The following is a 21,951-nucleotide window of genomic DNA, read 5'->3' as shown; positions in this document are numbered from 1 at the left end:
TAAATTAATAAACTCTCATCCATACCATAACAATGTATAAAAGTTCATCAAAGTGGGTGCTTTACACACTGACAATATATTAAGTTAGAGGAACTCAAATGCTGCAACTCTGTGATCCTGGGATGGGATTAGGCAATCCTCTAAATAAAATGAATAGTTTAATTAGAGTTTCAACAAAAACTAAATGTGCCACTTACATTTAATAATTTAATAATTATCTATGTAGCAAAATAAAGGTAAACTGCAATAATGTTTTTATCATCTGTTTTCATATGATGTTTTATTTTTGTTTGGCTGTGTGCTTTCAGTGACCAGTTTTTCTGACAAATAATAACTGAAATCATGCTTCTCCAGGAGCAAACGGACTTATGTTGTCAAAAGATACATAATTTTCATCATACTTTCTTGAAGCATTAATGATTGCTAACCTCCAACTCTTCTCCTACCATCTGAAATGCTAGAAAGTTAAAATAATGGATAAAAATATTTAACTTCACTCCTATGTACACTTCTGATAAACTATTGCACACACCACACCACCAGAGGTAACAGAAACGCCCAAATAAGACCTTTTAAGCTTTGCAAGCACAAAGGAAAACCCAGCTGACTTGGTTAGTATTTAGATTGGAGACCCCTCAAGGGGCCTTTATATTAAAATGCAGGAAGACTCATTCCATAATCCCCAGAGAATTATAGTTTTGGTACCGTTCTTCTGATTTTCTCCACAATAACAACCCTTGTGAGGTGAGCTGGGCTGAGAGAGAATGACTAACCCAAAGTCACCCAGCCGGCTTTCATGCCCCAGGCTGGCCCAGAATTCACTGGTCTCCTGGTTTTAACCTTGATGCCTCAACTACGATTGTGCAATATTGCATAACTTTCTGTGGTACTCCAATTCCGAATACATGGGAAACGAGTTATCGGTGAAATCTGCTCATTTTTTTTCTTCCAAAAAAGTGGTCGGAGTGGCTCAAGATCTAGGACAGTTGTAGGCAACCTTTGCTCTTTCATGACTCGTGGACTTCAACTCCCAGAATTCCTGAGTCAGCATAGCTGACTCAGGAATTCTGGGAGTTGAAATCCGTGAGTCAAAAGAGCCGAGGTTGCCTACCCCTGGTCTAGGACATACTAGAACTGCAATATTCTATATACGCTTGCCCAATACCATCCTTTTAATTTAATTTTGTTGTTGTAGTCGTTGCTTTAATTCACGCTACACCCTGGACTAATCCAGCACCCTCGAATCACCGGGCTCTCCTCCGCGTCTTGCTGCTGCTAAACCTCAGCAAGACACTCCTCGGCGACCAATCAGAGCGCGGCTTTTCCGCGACGGGACTTTCCTTCCCGTTCCCCTCGTTCGCCTGCCTACTTGTTCCACCCAGCGCTTTAAAGGTGCGCCTGCGCCTTCGGCGCCGACCGCCTCTTGAGGGAAAGGGGGGGGGGAGAGAAGTAGTTGGAGAGTCACCGCCTCCGGAGCGAGGGTGACGTTTGTGACGCGCGTGCGCCCGTACGAGGCAAACGGACTGCGGGAGGGTCAAGGGGCCGGAGCGACGAGAGGCGCGTGCACCGTCTCTCTTGGTCTCTCTCTCCCCCTCCGTTCGTCTTCTGCGTGCGGAGTCGACGCCGCCGCCGCCGCCGCCATTATGCTGTGGTTCCCTGGCACCATCCCGGCCGCCATTGCCGCCGCCAAGCAGCGCAGCGCCGTCTTCGTGGTGTTTGTGCAAGGTACGGGGCCCGTCCGCGATTGGTTAGCGCCGCGTCAGCGCTCTTGTTCCCCTGGGAATCCGACGCGGAGCCTCTTGGGTCGTCCGAGGGACGCTGGGCCTCCTCTCTGAGGGAATGGAAAAGCCCTGCCGGGGTGGGTGGGTGAGCGGGTGGCAAGGGACCTGTGCCTCGGAGAAGAGGGTTGCGTTGAAATACGCCCAAGAGAAGCGAGGAGGGAAGGGGGGAGGCTTAAAGAGTTGCCTCCGGCGCTTCTCCTCACGGCCTCTGCCAACCTGGTCGCCTCCGGACGGAGTGGCCTGTAAACCGTACAAGCTGGTTTGTGTCAACCTTGACTCCGTTAACTGCACAGCCGTACCCCCCCGTGTCGTTTCCTTGGCAGATTACTCGGCATGGGTTTGCCGCTGTTCCTTCTTCGGGGACTTTTCGTCAACTTTTCAGTCTATCCTGCGGCCCGCGAGCAGAGTGTCTCATCCGGGTGCTAAAAAACAAAATAAAAAAAAGAATAATCTTTAATTCTGTTTCGCTTTTCGAGTTATCAGGCAAGATAAGCATAGGTGGTGCATTATCCCCAGTAACTGAAGAATGGCTAGGGGTTGTTGAATGTGACGTATGCTGATCGAAGCAACAGCCAACAAAAGTGCATTGCAATTTTGCATGTATTTCTCTAGTGTACAAAACATGGTACGGGGGTAGACCTCAACGTACCTCCTTTCGCTTTAGTGATCATTTGAAGTTACACTGAAAAAGTGACTTATGGCCGTTTTTCACGCTTAGAAATGTTGTAGCATCCCCATGGGTCATGTGACTAGAATTCGGACTCTTGGCAACTGGTATGTATTTATGTTGGTTGCAAGAGTCACGTGATCACCTTTTGCAAACCTGACAAGCAAAGTCAATGGGGAAAGCCAGATTCACTTAACAACTGTATTACTAACTTAACAGTTGCAGTCATTCACTTAACAACAAGTGGCAAGAAAGGTTGTAAAATAGGGCAAAATTCACTTACCATTGTCACACCTAGCAGCAGATATTTTGGACTCACTTGTGGTTGTAAGTTGAGGACTACCTCTAAGTAAAAACAACTATTGCTGGTGTGTATTAGTTTCAAATTATTTTTTCAGCCCAGGAATTTCATCCAAAGAACTATTTGTGCCTGATTTCTTCTTTGCATGTTTTCTCTTCAAGTGTCCTCCACAAAGAGCCTTCTAGACTTGTCATTTGAGTTTCTTTCTGTTCTCCATTTCTTCCTAATCTAGATCTTGTGTCTTTTATTAATCCCCTTATTCCTAGTAACTGTATGTTTACTCATGAATGAAGGCAAATATACTGTACATGTCCCAGGATAATGTTGCAGAATCCAATCTAGGTTGGTCACTGGGCACAGAGGTTTAGTTTTAGTCCTGGTGTGTTTTTTTTACTATTGAGCTGAATGCTAGTGTGAATCTTTTTTCTCTATTTTTCTGACCTTTCTGTGAGAGGGCTTGCAATGTCAGCATAAGCTGCAAACAGAATGCCTTTGACGTTTCACTGACATTGAATAGATTAAAAATTGACAGTGCTTCACATTATAGTAAATCTGATTATTTGGGGAGAAGAGGTGTCAGACACACCTTGGTTTAAAATTTTACCTTGTCTAATTTGCCACTTTCCAAAGCTGGAATGTGGTGTTCCATACTTTCTCTTTACATTTGCCCTTCAACTCTTGGGCTTCAACAAATTAGAAGAATGGAATTTTCTACTGTTTTCAAAATCGGTCTCAAGTTTAACTAGCCAGTTTATCAAGCATAATAAATCTAGCACTTTTGCTCAGTCTAGTGGACTAAACTGAAGTGGCTATCCTGAATGTATCCGAAGACATATTGATCTGGTTGACATTCCCCAAGCTACCTCAAATCTACCACATCTTTGGCGGGTCCATAGTCTTAATGCTACTTTTGCTTCCTTTCATCTTACACTAAAAAAAAAACAACAAAAAAAACACCAGCAACCTTGTTCTATCAGTTGTACAATCACCTATTAAATATCTGCTTTCCTTTCTAATTTCTTTCTTCTCAAGTTCACTAATATCTTTTGAAAATTCTTTTACTGTAACTGAAAAGAATATCAGGAATCTTCATGAAGAAGCTTAAAAATGTGTAATAGTCTTTGGCCTCTTATTTGCTTATGATAAGTTAAGGAGCCAAGAAGGTCTTTGGACTAAACAAGATGTGCTTTGTGCTTCAGGCTGAATCGGTCCAGGAAAACAATAATTGTGCTACAGTACTCTTGTTGGAGTTTATTCATTTCTCTTCACTGACAAGATGGTAGAATTATTGTGTGCTGAAGCAACAGTTGTAAACGTGTACCTGAAAAATAATAGCCTAGTCACTGGATTTTCAGCTATTTAGAAATGAATGTGAATTCAATTTCTAAATATTAAACTGAACATTGATATTGATATCTCTTATGGTATAGTTAATACAGATTAAAGAATTTAAAGGTATTTTCACTAACTGGATTATTTCATTGTTCAGTTTACAGCCTACAGCTAGTTGTTTTAATTCAAAAGTGAAACCATTTATGGTCTAGTGAGAAATTATAAGTATATATAAAACAATGTATTTTAATATAGTCATTAATCTGACTATCATATGATTCCTGCATGCGTTCTGCATGTTACATCACATAGGAATATCCTCTAGGGGACTATGATACATTTGAGTTTTTTATTTTTCTGTCTGGTTTTCTCTAGGGTAATAATTCTGAGTATACAGCTTGTATCTTTTCTAGCATTAGGCTTTCCCCCACATATTTTCCTGTTGCTATCAGTAAGGTAAATCTTTTAATTTAAGTAATGATGCTAGTTATTCTGTTGACAAGATTAAAACATCCTCTTGGCACTATTTTTATTTTTTAAAATTAAATAGCAACAAAAATTCATTATGCTATGGACTTTTTTCCCTTTCTATATTTCTATCATGTACTGTAATCAGTAAATCCTAGCATATAACTCAATGTCAACTGGAAAGTTAATTGCTAAACCATAGAATTAAATGATATATCTTGGTTTTCCAGTTCTGGTTAGCTAAACAGAACATGCTGCAAATTGTTTATGTGATTTAGCTTTATAAACTAGAATTGCTATATAGTTTTTCCCTCGATAAAATCTAATCTCAATATTCTTTCCTGAAAATCTGCCACAGGAACTTATTGCTCTCTGTTTTGAGTGAGTGCTGTTATTAGTCATATTACAATATAATTCCAGAATAATATATTCAGATTAAATTAGTAATAATGCCTTCTGCATTTTTGGATCTCAGTTTTCATTCACCTCAATCAGTTCAAGCTATCTCAGATCTGAAGGTTTTGAAGTTTAGAACTTCTTTTAGATGCAGAAAAGAAAAATAACAGATTATATGAGAGGAGATCAAACTATACCTACCATCTCATTTGAAAATAAAATAAGAAATTATAATAAATATTCTCATTGTTCCTCCTTTTTAGTGTAAGAACTGTGACACTCCTTCCAATTGGTTGATTCCTGGTGACTTGATGGATAACAGCTGTCCACAGGTTATGCTATACATTATATCAAGTGCACCCCTATACTCCTACATTATACCATTCTAGCACCCCATCTGTTTGCCTTTTTTCCTTTCTGCCTTCCCCAATATTAAAGTATTTATCATAGTTGGATCTGCCGTCACAATGTGGCCAAAGTATAATAGTCTTTATTTCATGATCTTTGTTTCTAGTGAACATTCAAGCCTAGCTTTGATTTCCTCTGGTATTAAGTTGGTCCTCTTGACAATACAAGGCATATGAAGCCATTTCTTCTAGCATTATAATTCAAGGAATAATTCTCTCTCATTCATGTGCAGTGTCTATCTATTGACTGCCTCAGGTTTTTTTGGATGAAATCTCAGGGTCTTTCATGAGTTTACATAGTATCCCCCCATATCTTTTGCCTATTATTATTATTACTATTATTATTATTATTATTTGGATGTCTTGTATACCCATAATCTTCTAGAGTCTAGAAAACTGAAACAGTCAACTACTTTTAACATTTCACCAATTATCCTAAATCCTGTAGTTTTCCAGTAGGTATGACCTTTATTTTCTTGATGTTCATAGAAAGCCTAGCCTTTTCACTCTCCTTTTACAATTATTGTTCTCAGGTCCTTCAATTCCTGCAGCTAAATAAGCCTGTTGACATTCCTTCCAATACTCTTGGAAATCCCCAGAAGTTTATCTCCTCCATTATAAAGAATATTCTCTACCATATATCTCATAGTAAAATAAGTGATAAATATATTATCCAAAATAAAATCACTACTTTGTCCAGATTTCAAACATGGCAGTGGTCAAAGAGAAGTGTGATGTGTAATTCTTTTCAAACAATCACGTTGGATTTATTCTTAACCTATCTTATTTGAGCAGTGAGGTGAGTTTAATGTTTTGGCATTAAAATAAGAGGTTTTGATTCAATAAAGAACCTCTATAGATCAAAGAGATCCTCCTGCTTTAGAGGTTCATCATAAAATTGAGAATATGATTACTGAGATGGAAATATGGAATCAGCATGCTCATTCTTATTTTCCCTTTTTATCCAGGCCTCTCTTAATTTGGTTATTCTGGAGCTGTTTGTCTGGATATTGCATCTCCTGCCATTTGTGATATGTCTAGTCTGGGTTTCTTAAAATTGATATATGAGAACCTCATCTGTAGGTTCCCTGAATTTTTTTTTATCAAACCCAACTTTGGAATTATGTAAGCATTCCTGTTTTTAAAGTAATAATTTTTGTTTTTGTATGTGGGGTATGTTGCAATTTGCATTTTACATCTCTAAAACTGAATGTTTTTCATAGGGCAAGATGAACAGTCCACAGAAATGGCTGCCAGTTGGGAGAATGCAAAAGTGTCTGAGGCAGCAACAGATGACTTTGTGGCTATTAAAATTGATACCCAAAGGTTTGGCAATATCTTTTGTATTTATTTCTCAATAAATGTTTTATTTTCAGATACTTTCTAATCAGCTATTTTGGAAACAATGTTAATTTACAGGGAGGAAATATTACATTTGTACAAGTAGATATTAAGAATATAGTTTACATAATTCACTTCATATTTTTCCTATTGTTTGGCCATCAGCCAAATTAAGATCTGGCTGATACTTTTCACACTAAAATCCCTAATGCTTATACGAAGGCTGACCATCTTTAGAACTTTTCTCCCAGCCTCACAGTTTAGAGCAGTGTGTCCTAAAGCTTTTTCTTACATTTCCCCCCACTTTTCCAGGACTTTTCTTGTCCTAGAATCTAAATATATTTTTCTCTTTTAAAGGCAATTTAGAATGAATTGAAGAAATGTTAAGCTGTGTATGTGTTTATAGGAATACGTATAGTAATTCACTTTTCATGATAGCTCAACAACCCTTCCCTCCACAGGAATATAAAATATAGTTTCTTGCTCTCTTGCATAAAATGAATAATGGAGAAAGGAAATATGATGGAAGAAAGAGAAGGAAAAAGCAGTAAGATTAACTGACGTGTTAATCTAACTTTGACAACATACTTTGGGAACTGGAAGAACCAAACAGGAAAATATGAACTGATCCATTCTTACCTCTCATTTCACTGAAATCAAATGAAAGAACTTACTTAGCTAGGTGAAAAATCTTATGGCCCTTTCAGCAAAGAAGCCTTTACTATGTTTATAATAGATAATAAATGAAAACTAGGATTAACCATGTTATGTAACTTGTGTACCATTATATTTCTCAGTTTCAGTATGGTATCCTAAAGAATAACAAACTAATTCGGTGCAATCTCAAAAATAATACGCAGTTATATGGATAATAATATGGTATATCTAATTTTTTGTGCTATTCTTTGTATTTATGGTTATAATAGTAAATAAATGCTTTCTCTTACACAGTGAAGCCTGTTTGCAGTTCTCACAAATCTGTATCCTTTGAATATCATAGAATTATAAAGATTCATAGTACATGATTACAAAACTAAAATCAGTGGTCTAGTATATCTCTTATTTCTTTGCTATATTTTTAAGATCTCCTGCTTCTTCAAACAATTTTTGCACTTGCCATCATATAGCCTTGGAATTGACCTCTCATTTATGCGAAACCATCAGATCACTCCATTGAAATCATGCTTTGAAGCCCATTTGTATCATTTGTATGGTGTACTGTTCCACAAAATGCATACATGTTTTATAGCTTCATATGCTTCTCTGTTCACCATTATATCCACTGTCCTCAAGTTTTTTGTTCTCCTCAAGGTAGAACTTTTAGCACTATGTGGTTTTAACATTATATATATTGATGGTACTATAAGGCAGGATATGCGTGCATGTATGCATACATACATACATCTTTATTGTTTTCAGTCAAGGAACACAATAAAAGCCTTTTAGTCTCCCATATATTTTTCTCTTATATTTTTTTTTTAGCTTCATGCTAGATTCATAGAGCCATAGTTTGCTGAAAACAGGGATTCTGACAGTTACTTACCATGTAGGAAACTGATTCTGAAACAGTGTCCCATTGATTACAGAATGTTTTATTGCTCTCAACAGTTCTAGATCTAGTTTTATATGAACCGTTGATTGAAACATTTGAGTACTGTCCATTACAACTCATGGGATTTCACTATCAACACTATGGCCACTAATTTAAAAATCTATAAAAGATTTAAATGTATCAGTATAGAATGTTATATTATCTTTAATATTAGTAAAAATGAACTGTAGTGCACAGAGGCAACTGATATTTTGGTACCAGATTCTTAGGACACTTGCTTTTTTCCTACTTCTGAGCATCTCAAATATCCATTCATTTGTGGTTGGAAATGGGCTACTGGACTAGAAGTTACGGTTAGCAATTAATTACAAACCACGCATAAGAATGTTGATGATGTAGTCGTCAAATGTGGAAGACTGCAAGTGTTAAAAACAGTAAGGTTCAAGTACAGCTTCTCCTTTGAATTGTCTATTTAGTTTTAGGAGACAGCAGAAAACGACATTTTGGAGAACCTTTGAAGTTTGGCAGGTCTGCTGTATGCAGAATGTAAATTGCCCATTTCCTTTCAGTAATTCCATTTCTTTTAAACCCATTTTCTTTGCTTTTCTAATTTATTCTTATGATAATATATTATCCTTTACTGTTATTGCATAGATCCAGTAGTGTGTATTCCATCTAGTTTCTTTATAGGAGATAATGGAATACCTCTTGAAGTAATTGCTGGCAGTGTTTCTGCAGAAGAACTGATTGCAAGAATTCATAAAGTCAAACAGGTAAAACAGTTTTGGATGTGATTTTTTTTTCAGTAAGGTGAAAGATTGTTTTTTAAAAAAATTATGCCAAGCTTGTAAAAGATGGAGAGTACATTATCAATAACAAGTCTATACTTTATTGGCCCACTCTTTCAGCTGTTGCTATTGTACGCTAAGTTGCATTTAAATGAGGCCTTATCCATCCATGACTTGATATTAGTCTCGTATCTATTTTTGAAACCTGGTTAGTCTTTCTCTTATAAATGTGCCCACCTTGGTTTCAAGTGTGGCTTTAGCTGCAACCTCTGGGCAGGGATAGTGGAGTACTTATTGTCACTGAAGAGATCCTGGTGGGATTCGAAAGTGCTGTTCTGCAGAACAAGGTGTGAGGCCTTATTAAAGTTGGGCATAGAGATCAGTTGGAATTTCTGCCAACTTTAGTCTCTTTGCTGAATAGTGGTTAGTTTAGCAGCAGAATTCCCTAGACTTAGCATATTGGGGAATTTCAGTTTTTCTTTGCTAAGTCATAGGAACCTCAGGAGTTCATGACCAGCATGGCAACCATGAATTTGACACAGATTATTAAAGCCCTGACTCAGTGGTCACATTCTGATGGCCTTTCTGTTCTCTGTGGCCCCTTATGTAAGAGATCCTGGCTGAATAAGGCCCTCTAGAACAGATCCCTGTTGTTGGATCCAGGCAGTAGTGATTACATTATATAAGAATGGTATGGTTCTGCCAATTCTTAAGGAGGCAGTGATCTTCACCTCTTCAGGAAACCATACCTGAATTCAGCAGTTCTGGACAGTTTTTGTCCTGCTTCTGCCACCCTTTCCAGGAAAGCTTGATGAAAAAATATTCACAGTTCCAGAGTGGCCCTGAACAGTTTATCTGGACTCTTTTCAGTTGGGTTTCAGATCAGTGTACACTATTGAGGTGGCATTAGTCACCCTTGTAGATGTCTTGTGGCAGAATTGAGATGGCAGAATGATGCATCCACCCTGCCCCTTGAAATAGAAGGCCCTCCTACACACCCCTACCTCCAGATTCAGGTGTTCCTGGCCCTTTCATAAGGCTTTAAACATGATTTTTCTTCCAAGGACTGGTTAGGACATCAGATGAAGCTGTCTGGAAAATTGATATAGGATTTTGACCATGCTGCCGTTTTGCCTCTGCACTGTTTTACATTGTGCTGTGATGGTTCATTTATGCCTATTATTTATTTTGTTTTGTGTTTAATCCTACATTATTTATCAAGAATTACATTTTGTGAATTCATGGCCGTACAAACTGTATATATATAACTACATAAATATATACACACGAACTCTTCGTTTTCTAGTTCCATTCAATTAAACAAATTCATTATTGTATTCAAGGTTTGAAAGGTAATGAGTCGTGAGAACTTTTGTCAGAGGAATAAAATATTAAATGCAATAAATTGTTACTTTCTGATATACATTGGGTTGGATAGCCAATTTGGTATAGTGGTTCAAGGGCTGGCCTATAAACCAGGAGACTGTGTTCTAAGTTTGAATTAAGAATGAAAGCCATCTGTGTGATTTCAGACCAGTCACACACTCTCAGCCCAGACCACCTCACACAGTTGTTGTGGGAAAAATAGGAGGAAGGAGTATTAGATACGTTTGTCTCCTTGGGTTTTTATATATATAGTTAGGATTAAAAATTAATAATAATTTCAGCCTTTATACAATAGGAAAACTTCACTGTAAATGATTTTTTTCTCTTTAAAAGCCATGTGGAATTAATTTATTCTTTACACAGAATTCAAATCCTCTTAGTTTTTTTAACATATTGCTCACAATACATGCTAGTTGCAGCAGTGTTATCTATAAATTATTCCACACTTGGCTTTTGTTGTCAGAAAATAATCTTTTATTTACTTATCATTTAGTATTACAGAAGGCTCTTGGTTAACAACCACTTGTTCAAAGACTGTTCAAACTTAGGATGATGCTGAAGGAGTTGTACTTAGGACAGGTTCTTGCAATTTTGGCTGTCGCAGCGCCTCCATGGGCCTATGGTCGTGATCTGGTGCATTTCTGTGTGTTACACGATTGTGATTTGCAGCAGAGTCAATAGGGAAGCTGGCAGAAAATTGGAAGTCATGGTCACACGAGGTGCTCACTTAATGACCTGTGGTTATTCACTTAGGGCAGGGGTAGGCAACCTTGGCTCTTTTATGACTCGTGGACTTCAACTCCCAGAGTTGGCTCAACTCGTGGACTTCAAATCCCATGCTGGCTCAGGGATTCTGGGAGTTGAAGTCCACAAGTCATAAAAGAGCCAAGGTTGCCTACTCCTGACTTAGGGTAACTAGGGACTGCTGGAACTGTTAGGTGGCATTGTTGTGCTCTATGCCCATGTCACAGTGACAGAAATTCTGGTCCCAATTATTGTCATTAAACAGCAGTTACTTCTTGAATGCATAGTGAGGTGATATTGAAATATATTATTTTAAATATTATTTTTTTCTATACACCTTTCTGAAATTAGTTACTTACTAGGGTCAGATTTCCTAAGATAATCCCCCGTTTTATATATTTGCATTGTTTATGTGGTCAGGCCTTTCTTGGAAAAGTGGGCTAATAACCTACTAGAAAAGAAACTCTGTTGATATAAATGCCACCTGGTCTAGTAAATACAGTAGACCATGGGCAGGCAACCTGGTGCCTCCAATTATTTTGGATATCAGTTGCCATCAGCTCCAGGCAGCATGTTTATAGCAAGCATTATAGAAGTTATAGTTGAGACATTTAGCAGAGATCATGTTGCATAGGCTAGAAATAATTTTTGAAATATAGCCTGACATAGTGTGTGCGTACTAGGCGAAAAAGAATTGTATTTTGCTCTTTGAAATGTAACAAGAGTGCACATTTTTAAATGTAATAAGTGGAGTATAAAATAAGTACAACACATGTATGTCAACACTTCCTTCTTCCCTAGATGCACTTAATAAAAGCCGAAGGGCTAGAAAGTTCTGCTTCATGTTCCTCCTCGTTATGTAGCAACCCAGAAGATTCTCAATCACAAACCGCTGAAACTTCAGAAACAGAGCTAGAAAGATTGCGTTTAACGCCAGATGGTAAGTATTACTAGCTCTTTCTTTATAGATCTGAGATGTTGCTATCCAATCCCATTAAGTTTAATATTTAGCCTAGTAATAGCTGATCACCCACTGGATCTGCCTCCTTGTGTTAGTAACCTTTAATTGCTTTGTGTGTCCCTCGAACCTTCTGTATGTCTCCCTCACACCTTTCCTAGTTTGCAAATGGTAGTAAAGAACTGTGCCTCTTTTTACTGCATTTTATAATGCAATAAAACATTTCTTTAAATTAAAAAAACACAATCAGACAAAACTGTTGGGTATTTTTATTATCAGAAATGATTGATATATACAATTATATTATATAATTATAATTGCATAATTGTTATAACGAAAGTCTCAATTTTTGTCTTTTTTTAAAATATGGGACTTCTCATTTATGAGAAGGTGAAGTAAATTTGGTCCAGACAAGTGAGAAAGATGATAGACGGGTAGAACAGACTACGGATGATCTTGCTGCTAGAGTAGAAAGGTATGGATTTTTTTAAATACAATTTAATGCAAGTATTTAGTTTGGTATGCCTTAGAGCAGTGTTTCCCAAACTTGACAATTTTAAGGCATGTGGACTTCAACTCCCAGAATTCCACAGCCAGCAACGCTGTGCTGGCTGTGGAATTCTGGGAGTTGAAGTCCACATGCCTTAAAATTGTCAAGTTTGGGAAACACTGCCTTAGAGTCTTTGAGGTTTCATTAGGACATTTTATATTTGTACAAACATATATTTTTTTAAAAAATTAATGAAATCAGAAAATGAAACTTGTATCAATGCTTTTTCCAGAATTGTCATCCTTAGGAAAGAAGCCAAGTTTTGGAAAATAAATTTTATAAGGAAAAACAAGGGTGTGTGTATGTAGAAAGCTTGGAAAACAATAGAAATACGTATAGCATATGATAGCGCTTGGAATTCCTTCTGATCATAGGAACAAAATTTGTTGGAAATTTTTGCATTATTTCCTAAACATACATTTTTGTCAGTATGTTGCATTCTAAACACGTGGAATTAAGTTATTGTAGCATAGTTATCACTGGTGAATTGTGAAATTTGGATGTGACTTTGATATGAGATTTCATTCATCGGAAATTAAGTTTCAGTATGAGCTTATTATTTTCCTTCAAAATATAGAGTGACACAAAAACTTGAAGAGAGAAGAGAAGAGAAGAAAAAAGAAGAAGAACAGGTAGAATATAATTTGATTTTTATCATTGCCAGCCTCCCTCTAGGAATGCTCTACTTGGCAGAACACAGATTTATTTTAATATCTCTGAAATGTGCAGAGAGGTGGAGAAATGAGGCCTACTACATTGCTTATTTGACCCTTGCCTTTGCTGATAATTAATTCAGCCAGGCTGGGACTGGGCCCTTGATTCTGAAAGATACTTAAATGCCTCTTTGAGCACCAAATTGTATTCTGGTATATGAAAGGAGATAGTTATAATTTTATTTTATTTTATTTTTTAAATTTCTCCCTTAACCTGGGTATCATTTCTAGTTTCTAATTTTAGACAAGATTTAGATATTTCATTCCCAAGCAAGGTGGTTCAAAAATTGTGGCTTGCAACCATTTTTTGGACTCGTGTTAATTTGGAATTAGTTTAGAATAGGGTACTAAGGCCATTTGTTTTTCTTAGAGATGGGCCACATAAATAGGGGAAATGAAATTTTGCTAGTTCTTTGCGGCCTTACAGTGGCTTTCAATATTTTCAACCCACAGACCCTTTGATAGGATTGAGCTTTGGGGGTATTGTTTTGCAATGGTTCCCTTCTTTCCTGTTAGGACATGCCCCAAAAGTAGTGGAATTACACTCTAGTAAGCTGGCTGAATCTACTTGGGGTGCCCACCCCATTATTCTACAAATGGCTGCCCCTGTATTGTGTTACTTGGCAGGAGAGTATGCCTGCCCCATTTGGGGCTGGTCCACAGATTATACACAGGTGGATAGGGTGCTTAGTGATACATGCTGCATTATTACTGGATGTCTCTATCCCACCCTACTTGACAAACTGTGTATCTTAATGGGAATAGCTCCACCTGGCGATAGAAAGAGTATGGCACAAGATATGGAATATGGAAAGGTGTTGCATGATCCAACAGACCCGTTATTTGGCCAAATACTCCCTACAAAAAGATTGAAATAAAGAAGGAGCTTTTTAGATTGCACCAAGCAAATTGTTACTTCACTTAAAAAAAAAACAATTAAAAAGATGGAAACTTCAAGCCAACATCTTCATAACTGGATAGAGCCACTTGAGAAGTGGCCTGGAGGTTTGGAGGAGGAATGGATGGTTTGGAGATGTTTAAATAGACTGTGCACTGGTTTAGCTAGAACTAAAGATCACATGGAAAAATTGGGTTTCTCCCAGAGAACAAGGTTATTTATTGTTAATGTGGCACTATTTCAGGGGTAGGCAACGTTGTCTCTTTTATGACTCGTGGACTGCAATTCCCAGAATTCCTGAGCCAGCATAGCTGGCTCAGGAATTCTGGGAGTTGCAGTCCATGAGTCATAAAAGAGACAACGTTGCCTGCCCCTGTACTATTTTAACAACTTTCCATCTTTTACAGTGCCCCCTGGCACAGACATGCACACAGAATGACTTGTTGGTTGGAAATAACCCTGCTATGAACGTGGCCCAGCATTGGGCTAGAACTACATAAAAGATTCAAGTTTTTAATCTTTTTAGATTTAAATCAATTACTACAAAACGTAAGCAGATTCCTGTACTAAAAGATCTGTACCGCCTATTAGTTGCTTACTAGCCACAATTCACAATATTGGTAATAATCTTTAAAGGTCCAAATGGTGACCTGTACTGTTGTAAACTGTCCAGTCACTCAGACTAATAATCAGAATGGACCTCACAAGGATTTCCCAGCAAGAAGCAGCAGCATTACTCAACGTACAAAATCAATAAATACTCAGATTAGTAAAACGGGCTGTTTTGAAGACACTTCCACTACCAGAGGCTCACCTTGTCACCTTGTCTGTTGTGTAGCTCTAAGGCTATGGAATGTGCTTCCTAGGGTGAAGCACTTGTCTCCTAATTTCCCTGTGTCCTGGAGGTTAGTTACATCACTTCCACCATGCTTTTAATTGTGAAATGCATTTTTTCCTGTTAATATTTGATTTTTAGCTGTTTTTAGCTCTGCTATTTGTTTCTATTTTGCATTTTTATTGCTATCTTGGTTATTAAACAAATAGAATGGTGAGGTAAAGTCCAGTAAATAAGATACAACTTTTGTTTTTTTTTATTCAGAAAGAAATAAAAAAAGAAATAGAAAGAAGAAAAACTGGGAAAGAAATGTTGGAATATAAAAGGAAACAGGAAGACGAACTTACAAAACGAATATTGGAAGAAAGGAACCGAGAAAAAGCTGAAGAGAAAGCTGCTAGGGAACGCATTAGGCAGCAAATTGCAATGGTAATTATTCAAGCATGTGGTTTACTTGAACAAGGAAAACTTCAGCCCATGGGTCCTAAATATAGTTCCTTGATAATGGACGTGGATCATGGGTGCTTTGAGTACAGTTATATTTAATCGATATATTTAAGAATAGTATTTACTTGCTCGTTACTGATTTCAGTGGATCTATCCAAATATAGTTTATATCCAGAAACATATTTAGCGTTGTAGCTCATTCCACAGGTAATTTGATGATGGATTTTCCCCTCTTCTGCAGAAGACTTACATGTTGGCATAGGACCTTCAAGCTGTGTGGCTAGGAGCCATGAGGCTGGATGAAACAAAGGCATTCCAAACTGGCACGTAGCAAATATGTCCTGAAAAAGAGCTCAGAGGCTCCTCCTACTACTGACCTGTTAACTACATTTCCCATAAGCCATCTCTTAAGGAGACAGCACTTAACTCAATAAATACCAAACACGATCCAGAATAGTTTGATCTGGATCTAACTCAAATACAATCCCTTTTACATCAAAATCACAGTGATGTCTGATGTTTGCAGCTGATATTAAAAAGTTACGGTAATAGGCTACCTTTTTTGTCTCGTGAAGGATCGTGCTGAAAGAGCAGCTCGTTTTGCGAGGTCGAAAGAAGAGGCAGACGCTGCCAAAGCTGCTGCTCTTCAGGCTAAGCAAGCTGAAATGGAAGCTAGGAAGGAAATGTCTCAAAAGGAAAAAAGGTAATTAGATTTTTCAGACCCTGTTACAAATCCCTATATTCTCAACCTGCACAAAACCACCCTTGCATTTTTCAAGACCTATAACTTTGGATGCAAGTGCCAGTTATTCTAACCTCATCCCAGTTCTCATTTCAGTGCTTATCTCCTTTCCTTCTCCTACTTTAGGGCTATAAAGCTTCTTGGCAGAAAATTTGTTTATTCTGCGTTCACAGATTTCTTTCTCCATTGTTGTAAGAGAAGTAAGAGAGAGAGAGTGGCAGAACCTGGGGGTGGAGTCCAAAGAGGAATCAGCCCAGAGTTGCTACATAGCCACAAGTGAGTCTAGGTTGATTCCTCTTTTGACTGCATCCCGGATTCTACTACTCTTCTACAGTTGATTAAGTAATGAGCTCTTTTGTTCTGTAGAACCACCTGTGTTTCTATAATTTAAATGCTGGGAAGGTGTCCTTTGTAAAACGAAGTGTTTAAAAATCCGGACTTTTAATGTAAAATATCTTCCCTAGTGCTATAGCAAGAATCCAATTTCGCCTTCCAGATGGATCTTCTTTCACTAATAGCTTCCCTTCAGATGCCCCCTTGGAAGAAGCTCACCGGTTTGCTGCACAGGTGAACAAGCATCTCTTCTTTTTCCAAAAGTTAATTAAATGGAAGCTCTGTTAATAGTTGAACCAAATTATTGCCTTTAAAATTTTTAAGGAAATAGGTTTAATAAGGAGGATTTTTTAAAATTGAATTACATACTGCAAAAAGTGAGTAACCCATAAGCATCCCAGTCAGTGTTTATGATATTTACATGATTACAGCCTTGTCTATCCACCCACCCATCGATTGCTCCAATAAGGCAATTGAAATTTGGTATCTCTCTCTCTCTCTTTTCTTGTGGGAAAAAGATTGTTCTATAATAGGAAAAGCATTGTTGCCTAACATAAAAACTGGGTAAACATATGAAAGAAAGTACATTTCCTTCAAAGTACATTCAGGACCTATAACCTTTTTAATACTCCTACTTAATTTCTGCTTTGAATGATCATTTATTTAAATCATTGGACATTAGTAAGGCACATTGTCTGCGACCGAACATATCAGTAATACAGAACCAAACTAATACAAGTTGAACAATCATTGCAAGTGAGCATCCAAATATTCTTACTGTCGATGAAGAATTTTTTTCAGTTCCTTATGAAAACAGTTTTGGGATGAAAATCTTATTTGTCTTGGAAACGGCTTGTCCTTTATACTTCCTCCTGTTTCTAAAGAATAGAAATTAACTTGGCTTGTTCTGTTGTTACAGATTGTTGGCAACACATATGGCAACTTCTCACTGGCAACAATGTTCCCCAGAAGAGAATTTACCAAAGAAGATTACAAGAAAAAATTATTGGACCTGGGACTTGCTCCAAGTGCTTCGATAGTATTGTTGCCTGTAAGCGTGTAAAAAAGGACAACAAAAATATGCAAGATTCAAATAAATAACTATAAATTTACTACGAGATAAGTTATACGTTTTTAGTAAACACGTACATAATACAGTAAAAAGTTTCTTTTTTTAAAAAAAAATCTAGTTTCTAAACGGTATTTGCTTCTTTTCCCCATAAATAGGCAGGAAGGCCAGCTACAGCAGTCGTACAGTCTTCCAGTGGAGATTTATGGAAGTTCCTTGGCACAATCCTTTACCCACTGATGGCTGTTTGGCGATTTATTAGCAATTTCTTGTTTACCAGCCCTCCTTCCTCCCAACCTCCGGCAAGACATCAACAGCAGCACTCAAATCCTTCAGCACCTAGCACTGCAGAGGCAAACAGGTACAAACACTTCCGACTAAACCCATCAAGATTTTTTTTGTCAGTCGAAGAGACTGACGAGAATAGAGTATTGATTCCTCTTTTCTGCACAAACTCCAAATATTTTCTACTCAGTAGGGCGGTCCTTGGAAATGGACTTGGAGCCTGAGGATATAAAATTAGAGAAAGAATCCGATCCACTCATGAAGTAGAGAAAATAGTAATGTGTTGCTGCTAGTGATTCCCCCCCCCCCAAAAAAAAATCCTCTCCCAATTATGAAGAGTTTAAGAACAAACAAGAGTGAAGGCAGACAGGCTTTAAAGTCCCTTCATGTAGAAGTTTCTTTTGACTCTTCATGTTATTCTTAAGTTTAGTTTATTTTTTCCATGAACTGTAAAATCCAACTGTAACTATAGCAGGGGACTAAAAAAAACCCAGTGTTTGTTTGTTTATTTATTTATTTAATTGAGCTGGCTGCCCATCTCACAAACTGTGGTTCTGGGCAATCCGCATAGGACATTTTTTTTAAATTTTCAATCAGGCCAAACCACAGGCATATTCAGAAAGCCAATTCAAGATGGGAAATTCAATGCTTGAGTGAAAAGGCATGTTCTTAAGGCCTTAGGGAAGGCCAAGGGAGCCGCGATGGCTCAGCGGTTAAAGAGGCTGAACTTGTCAACTGGAATGTTGACAACCCAGGTTTGAGACCTGAGCACACTGTGCAATGGAGTGAGCTCCTGTTACGTTCCCCAACTCCTGCCCACCTAGCAGTTCAAAACCTTATAAATGCAAGTAGATAAATAGGTACCATTTCCGTGGAAAGGTAACAGTGTTCCATATATTCATGTTGGCCACATGACCACGGAAGCATCTTCAGACAATGCTGACTGCCTCAGTTAAGAAACAGAGATGAGCACTTTCCTCTAGATTCATAGTTGACTGGAAAGAGGAAACTTTATCTTAACCCAATAGGGTTAGGGCCATCTGAATTTCGGGCACACGCTGTTGGACAGAGCATGCACTTCAACAAAATAATCATATCCCCTGGATCCCACTAGGTGGCAGTGTTTTACATAGTATTAAAAATCTCATTCCTGTAGCCATTAACTAAGCAAAACGGTGCTTCTTCATAGAGCCATTTTTGAACTAAGGTACCTAAATTGGACTAACTTACAGAATACATCCAAAATCCTGGACCCATGACTTCCATGGAATTGAAATATGGCATTTTGGACCCATGACTTCCATGGAATTGAAATATGGCAAATGTTGTAAAACATTGTATGACATAATGCAGAATGCCATAAAACATTTCCTGTGCTGATGTTTGTACTGTACAGTTCAACTTGGGCCATTTTCAAGGGAGATACATCTCTGAATGTATCCCAATCTTTCTGGTGTAGGCAGTATGTTAGCTTGGCCATTGTTAAAGGCATTGAAGAATCTGGTAAAGATTCTTTACTTTAATCAAGAGATTATGGGTTATCTAGTTGTTTTATGTAAAGCCCTGAAGTATGCCTATGCTGTCTGATCTCATGGGATGGACTGAAACAGTTGGCATTATAATGTCCTAGTTTGTTGCATCTTCACTAGTGAAGTTAAGCCATTCTCAGGAAATGGTCTCTGATGATAACAGTACCATGTGTAAATAGCTGCTTTTAATTTTCATATTCTAGCTGTTCATTTGTGCCTTGAAAATAAGTCAGCAGTCCACCATATTGGTCCTCAATGTATGATCATAAATTGAAACCGGGATTTCCAGAATTAAGTGAAGCGGTCATAAAGCAAGACTTACATGGCAGCATCACTTTAGCAACTGCAATCCCTGCATCCTGGTTGTTGTCATTAACTGAGAATCACACAACAAAAGTTGGCATAGCAGAACCTGTGGAACACAAGGCAGTGGGAGCAACTGGGGCTTGGCTCTTCTACTTCAGCCCCAGTCCTGCTGCTGGGTGCCACTGGGGCAGGGCAGTCAAAAGAAGCATAGATGGGTGGTGATGGGTGGGGAGGAGTTGCACTACCCCTGCAGTCACAAGTGTAGGTAGGACTCCAAGCACCCAAATGTTGATCACATGACTTTAGGGGCGCTGCAGCAGCCATAACTTGGGCCCTGGGTTGTAAGTACATATTTTTCAGCATTATAATTTTGAATGGTCACTGAACAAATGGTCGTAACTCGGGCATTGTCTGTACCAGGGGTAGGCAACCTTGGCTCTTTTATGACTCGTGGACTTCAACTCCCAGAATTCCTGAGCCAGCTGCTGGCTCAGGAATTCTGGGAGTTGAAGTCCACGAGTCATAAAAGAGCCAAGGTTGCCTACCCCTGGTCTATACATTGTGACATGAATCCATGCTTTATGAACAAGTTAAGTCTTCTGGCTCTCATGAACACTTCCTTAAATTTGGAATGAAAAAGACAAAAAATTAGATCAAGAGTTAATAGTGATATGAATTCTGCCACTATTGGAATTTGTACTCAATCTCTTATTTCTTTCTTCTTCAGACAAGCAGTTAGGAAACGAGTATTGGAAAAACGGAATGAAGAGTTTAAGAAAGAAGGCAAGATCTACCGACTGAGAACTCAGGATGATGGAGAGGATGACAATAATACCTGGAATGGAAATTCAACCCAACAAATGTAGTTTGAGTAAACTGTACATAGAAATCACTGATTTTTTTTTTCCTATTTGATTTAGCTTCAGTTAAAACATTCTGCTGCATAAGTGGGCTTGGATGGCTATTCTGCCTGGATCGTACCTTTTTCCTCATCTTAGCATGTGGAATAAATGCTAACCTACTTGTGCAGCAGCTGGATTCTGCAAATGTAACTACTGCCAAAAACAAAGAATATAAAAATCCTCCATGTCCCATCAGCGTTTAGAATTTTATATTTACTACTTATGCAGTCCTCTAAAGACACTTTTTACCTATATAAATCTTTTGAGCAAGTAGGCATCTCCAAATACCAAACAAGTCACTCAGCCTAGAAGAGTGTATCTAATAAATTGGATAAGGGTTTTTTTTTTCCTGTAATGCTTCTGTAACAACAACCCAATATTCATAGTTTTTATCTCACAGCATTCAATAAAGTTTTTTCTCCCTAATCTTTGGTACATCACATGATCGTTCTTTGACGTATCGTACTTTTTATAAAGAGCGTCACGGAATGATCCCCATGACCACTTGTCTTCCTGACTTGGATAAATGGGGATTTGGGAAGGAAACGGATCCTATTTGGGGACCGGGTCTGGTGATTCAACGTGGCTGCTGTGGTTACCGCTGATTATATCGTATCACATTGATGGCTCTGGTTCAACTATTTATTTGTACATAGCAACAGAAATACAGGAAGAGTCAGATTAATTTTTAATGTTTCTTGCCTCGACAAGACCTTTGAAAAAAATCAAAGGGAAATGTAGAGTACAACAGAAAAATGAAAAGCACATTCAGATTAACAGTTCAATCTAGTTCACGGTCTTTTTACAAATATAAAATAAGGTGTGCCCCACTCTCCATTGCTTTCGACTCTCACAGAAAGAAAGGGAGGGGGTTAACATACAAAAATAGATGCCCTGCTTTTCTCTTATTATGCCTTCTTTTTTGGTACAGGATCAATACCAACATCCTTTCTCGTTGCCTCTTATTTGATTTGATGTGATCCACTGGTGTTTGGAAGAGATTTTAAAGTCCTTAAATGCTTGACGTTATCACTTTAAAGAGACATGCTTGCAGTTTCAATCCAACTCAGATGTCCCAATAAATGGTGCAGCTGCTTGAAAAGTAATAAATAATGATTCTTTTATTCAACCCTAGCTATTAATAATTAGTGCTAAAATACCTGTTACATATTTATTTCATGCAGTGTGGTGCAGTAGAACAATTGAGAGAAAAGGCATGGA

General features: G+C 37.9%; 1 protein-coding gene across 4 annotated transcripts; it reads left to right on the top strand.

Annotated features, from left to right (window-relative positions):
* Positions 1–1,437: 1,437 nt before the first annotated feature.
* On the top strand, positions 1,438–21,840 carry UBXN4 (UBX domain protein 4). Of its 4 annotated transcripts, none has more exons than XM_039342347.1 (14): positions 1,438–1,725; positions 6,576–6,678; positions 7,645–7,673; positions 8,900–9,018; positions 11,965–12,103; positions 12,512–12,596; positions 13,249–13,303; positions 15,382–15,546; positions 16,140–16,267; positions 16,771–16,873; positions 17,559–17,690; positions 17,867–18,069; positions 20,556–20,690; positions 21,662–21,840. In XM_039342347.1, exons 1-14 carry the CDS (start codon positions 1,644–1,646, stop codon positions 21,708–21,710), a joined length of 1,527 nt encoding a protein of 508 aa, XP_039198281.1. In that variant the 5' UTR covers positions 1,438–1,643; the 3' UTR covers positions 21,711–21,840. The 4 variants fall into 4 exon arrangements, with proteins under 4 accessions (XP_039198281.1, XP_039198280.1, XP_039198283.1 ...); XM_039342346.1 differs by having other exon boundaries at positions 12,509–12,596; XM_039342348.1 differs by lacking the exon at positions 1,438–1,725 and adding an exon at positions 6,319–6,477 and having other exon boundaries at positions 12,509–12,596.
* The last annotated feature ends 111 nt before the right edge of the window (positions 21,841–21,951 follow it).

Source organism: Crotalus tigris, unplaced genomic scaffold (assembly GCF_016545835.1).
Source record: "Crotalus tigris isolate CLP2741 ecotype Arizona unplaced genomic scaffold, ASM1654583v1 scf7180000017790.654992, whole genome shotgun sequence".
Classification (NCBI taxonomy): domain Eukaryota; kingdom Metazoa; phylum Chordata; class Lepidosauria; order Squamata; family Viperidae; genus Crotalus; species Crotalus tigris.
Note: the sequence above shows the minus strand (reverse complement) of the source record. Positions and strands in the feature narration are given on the sequence as shown.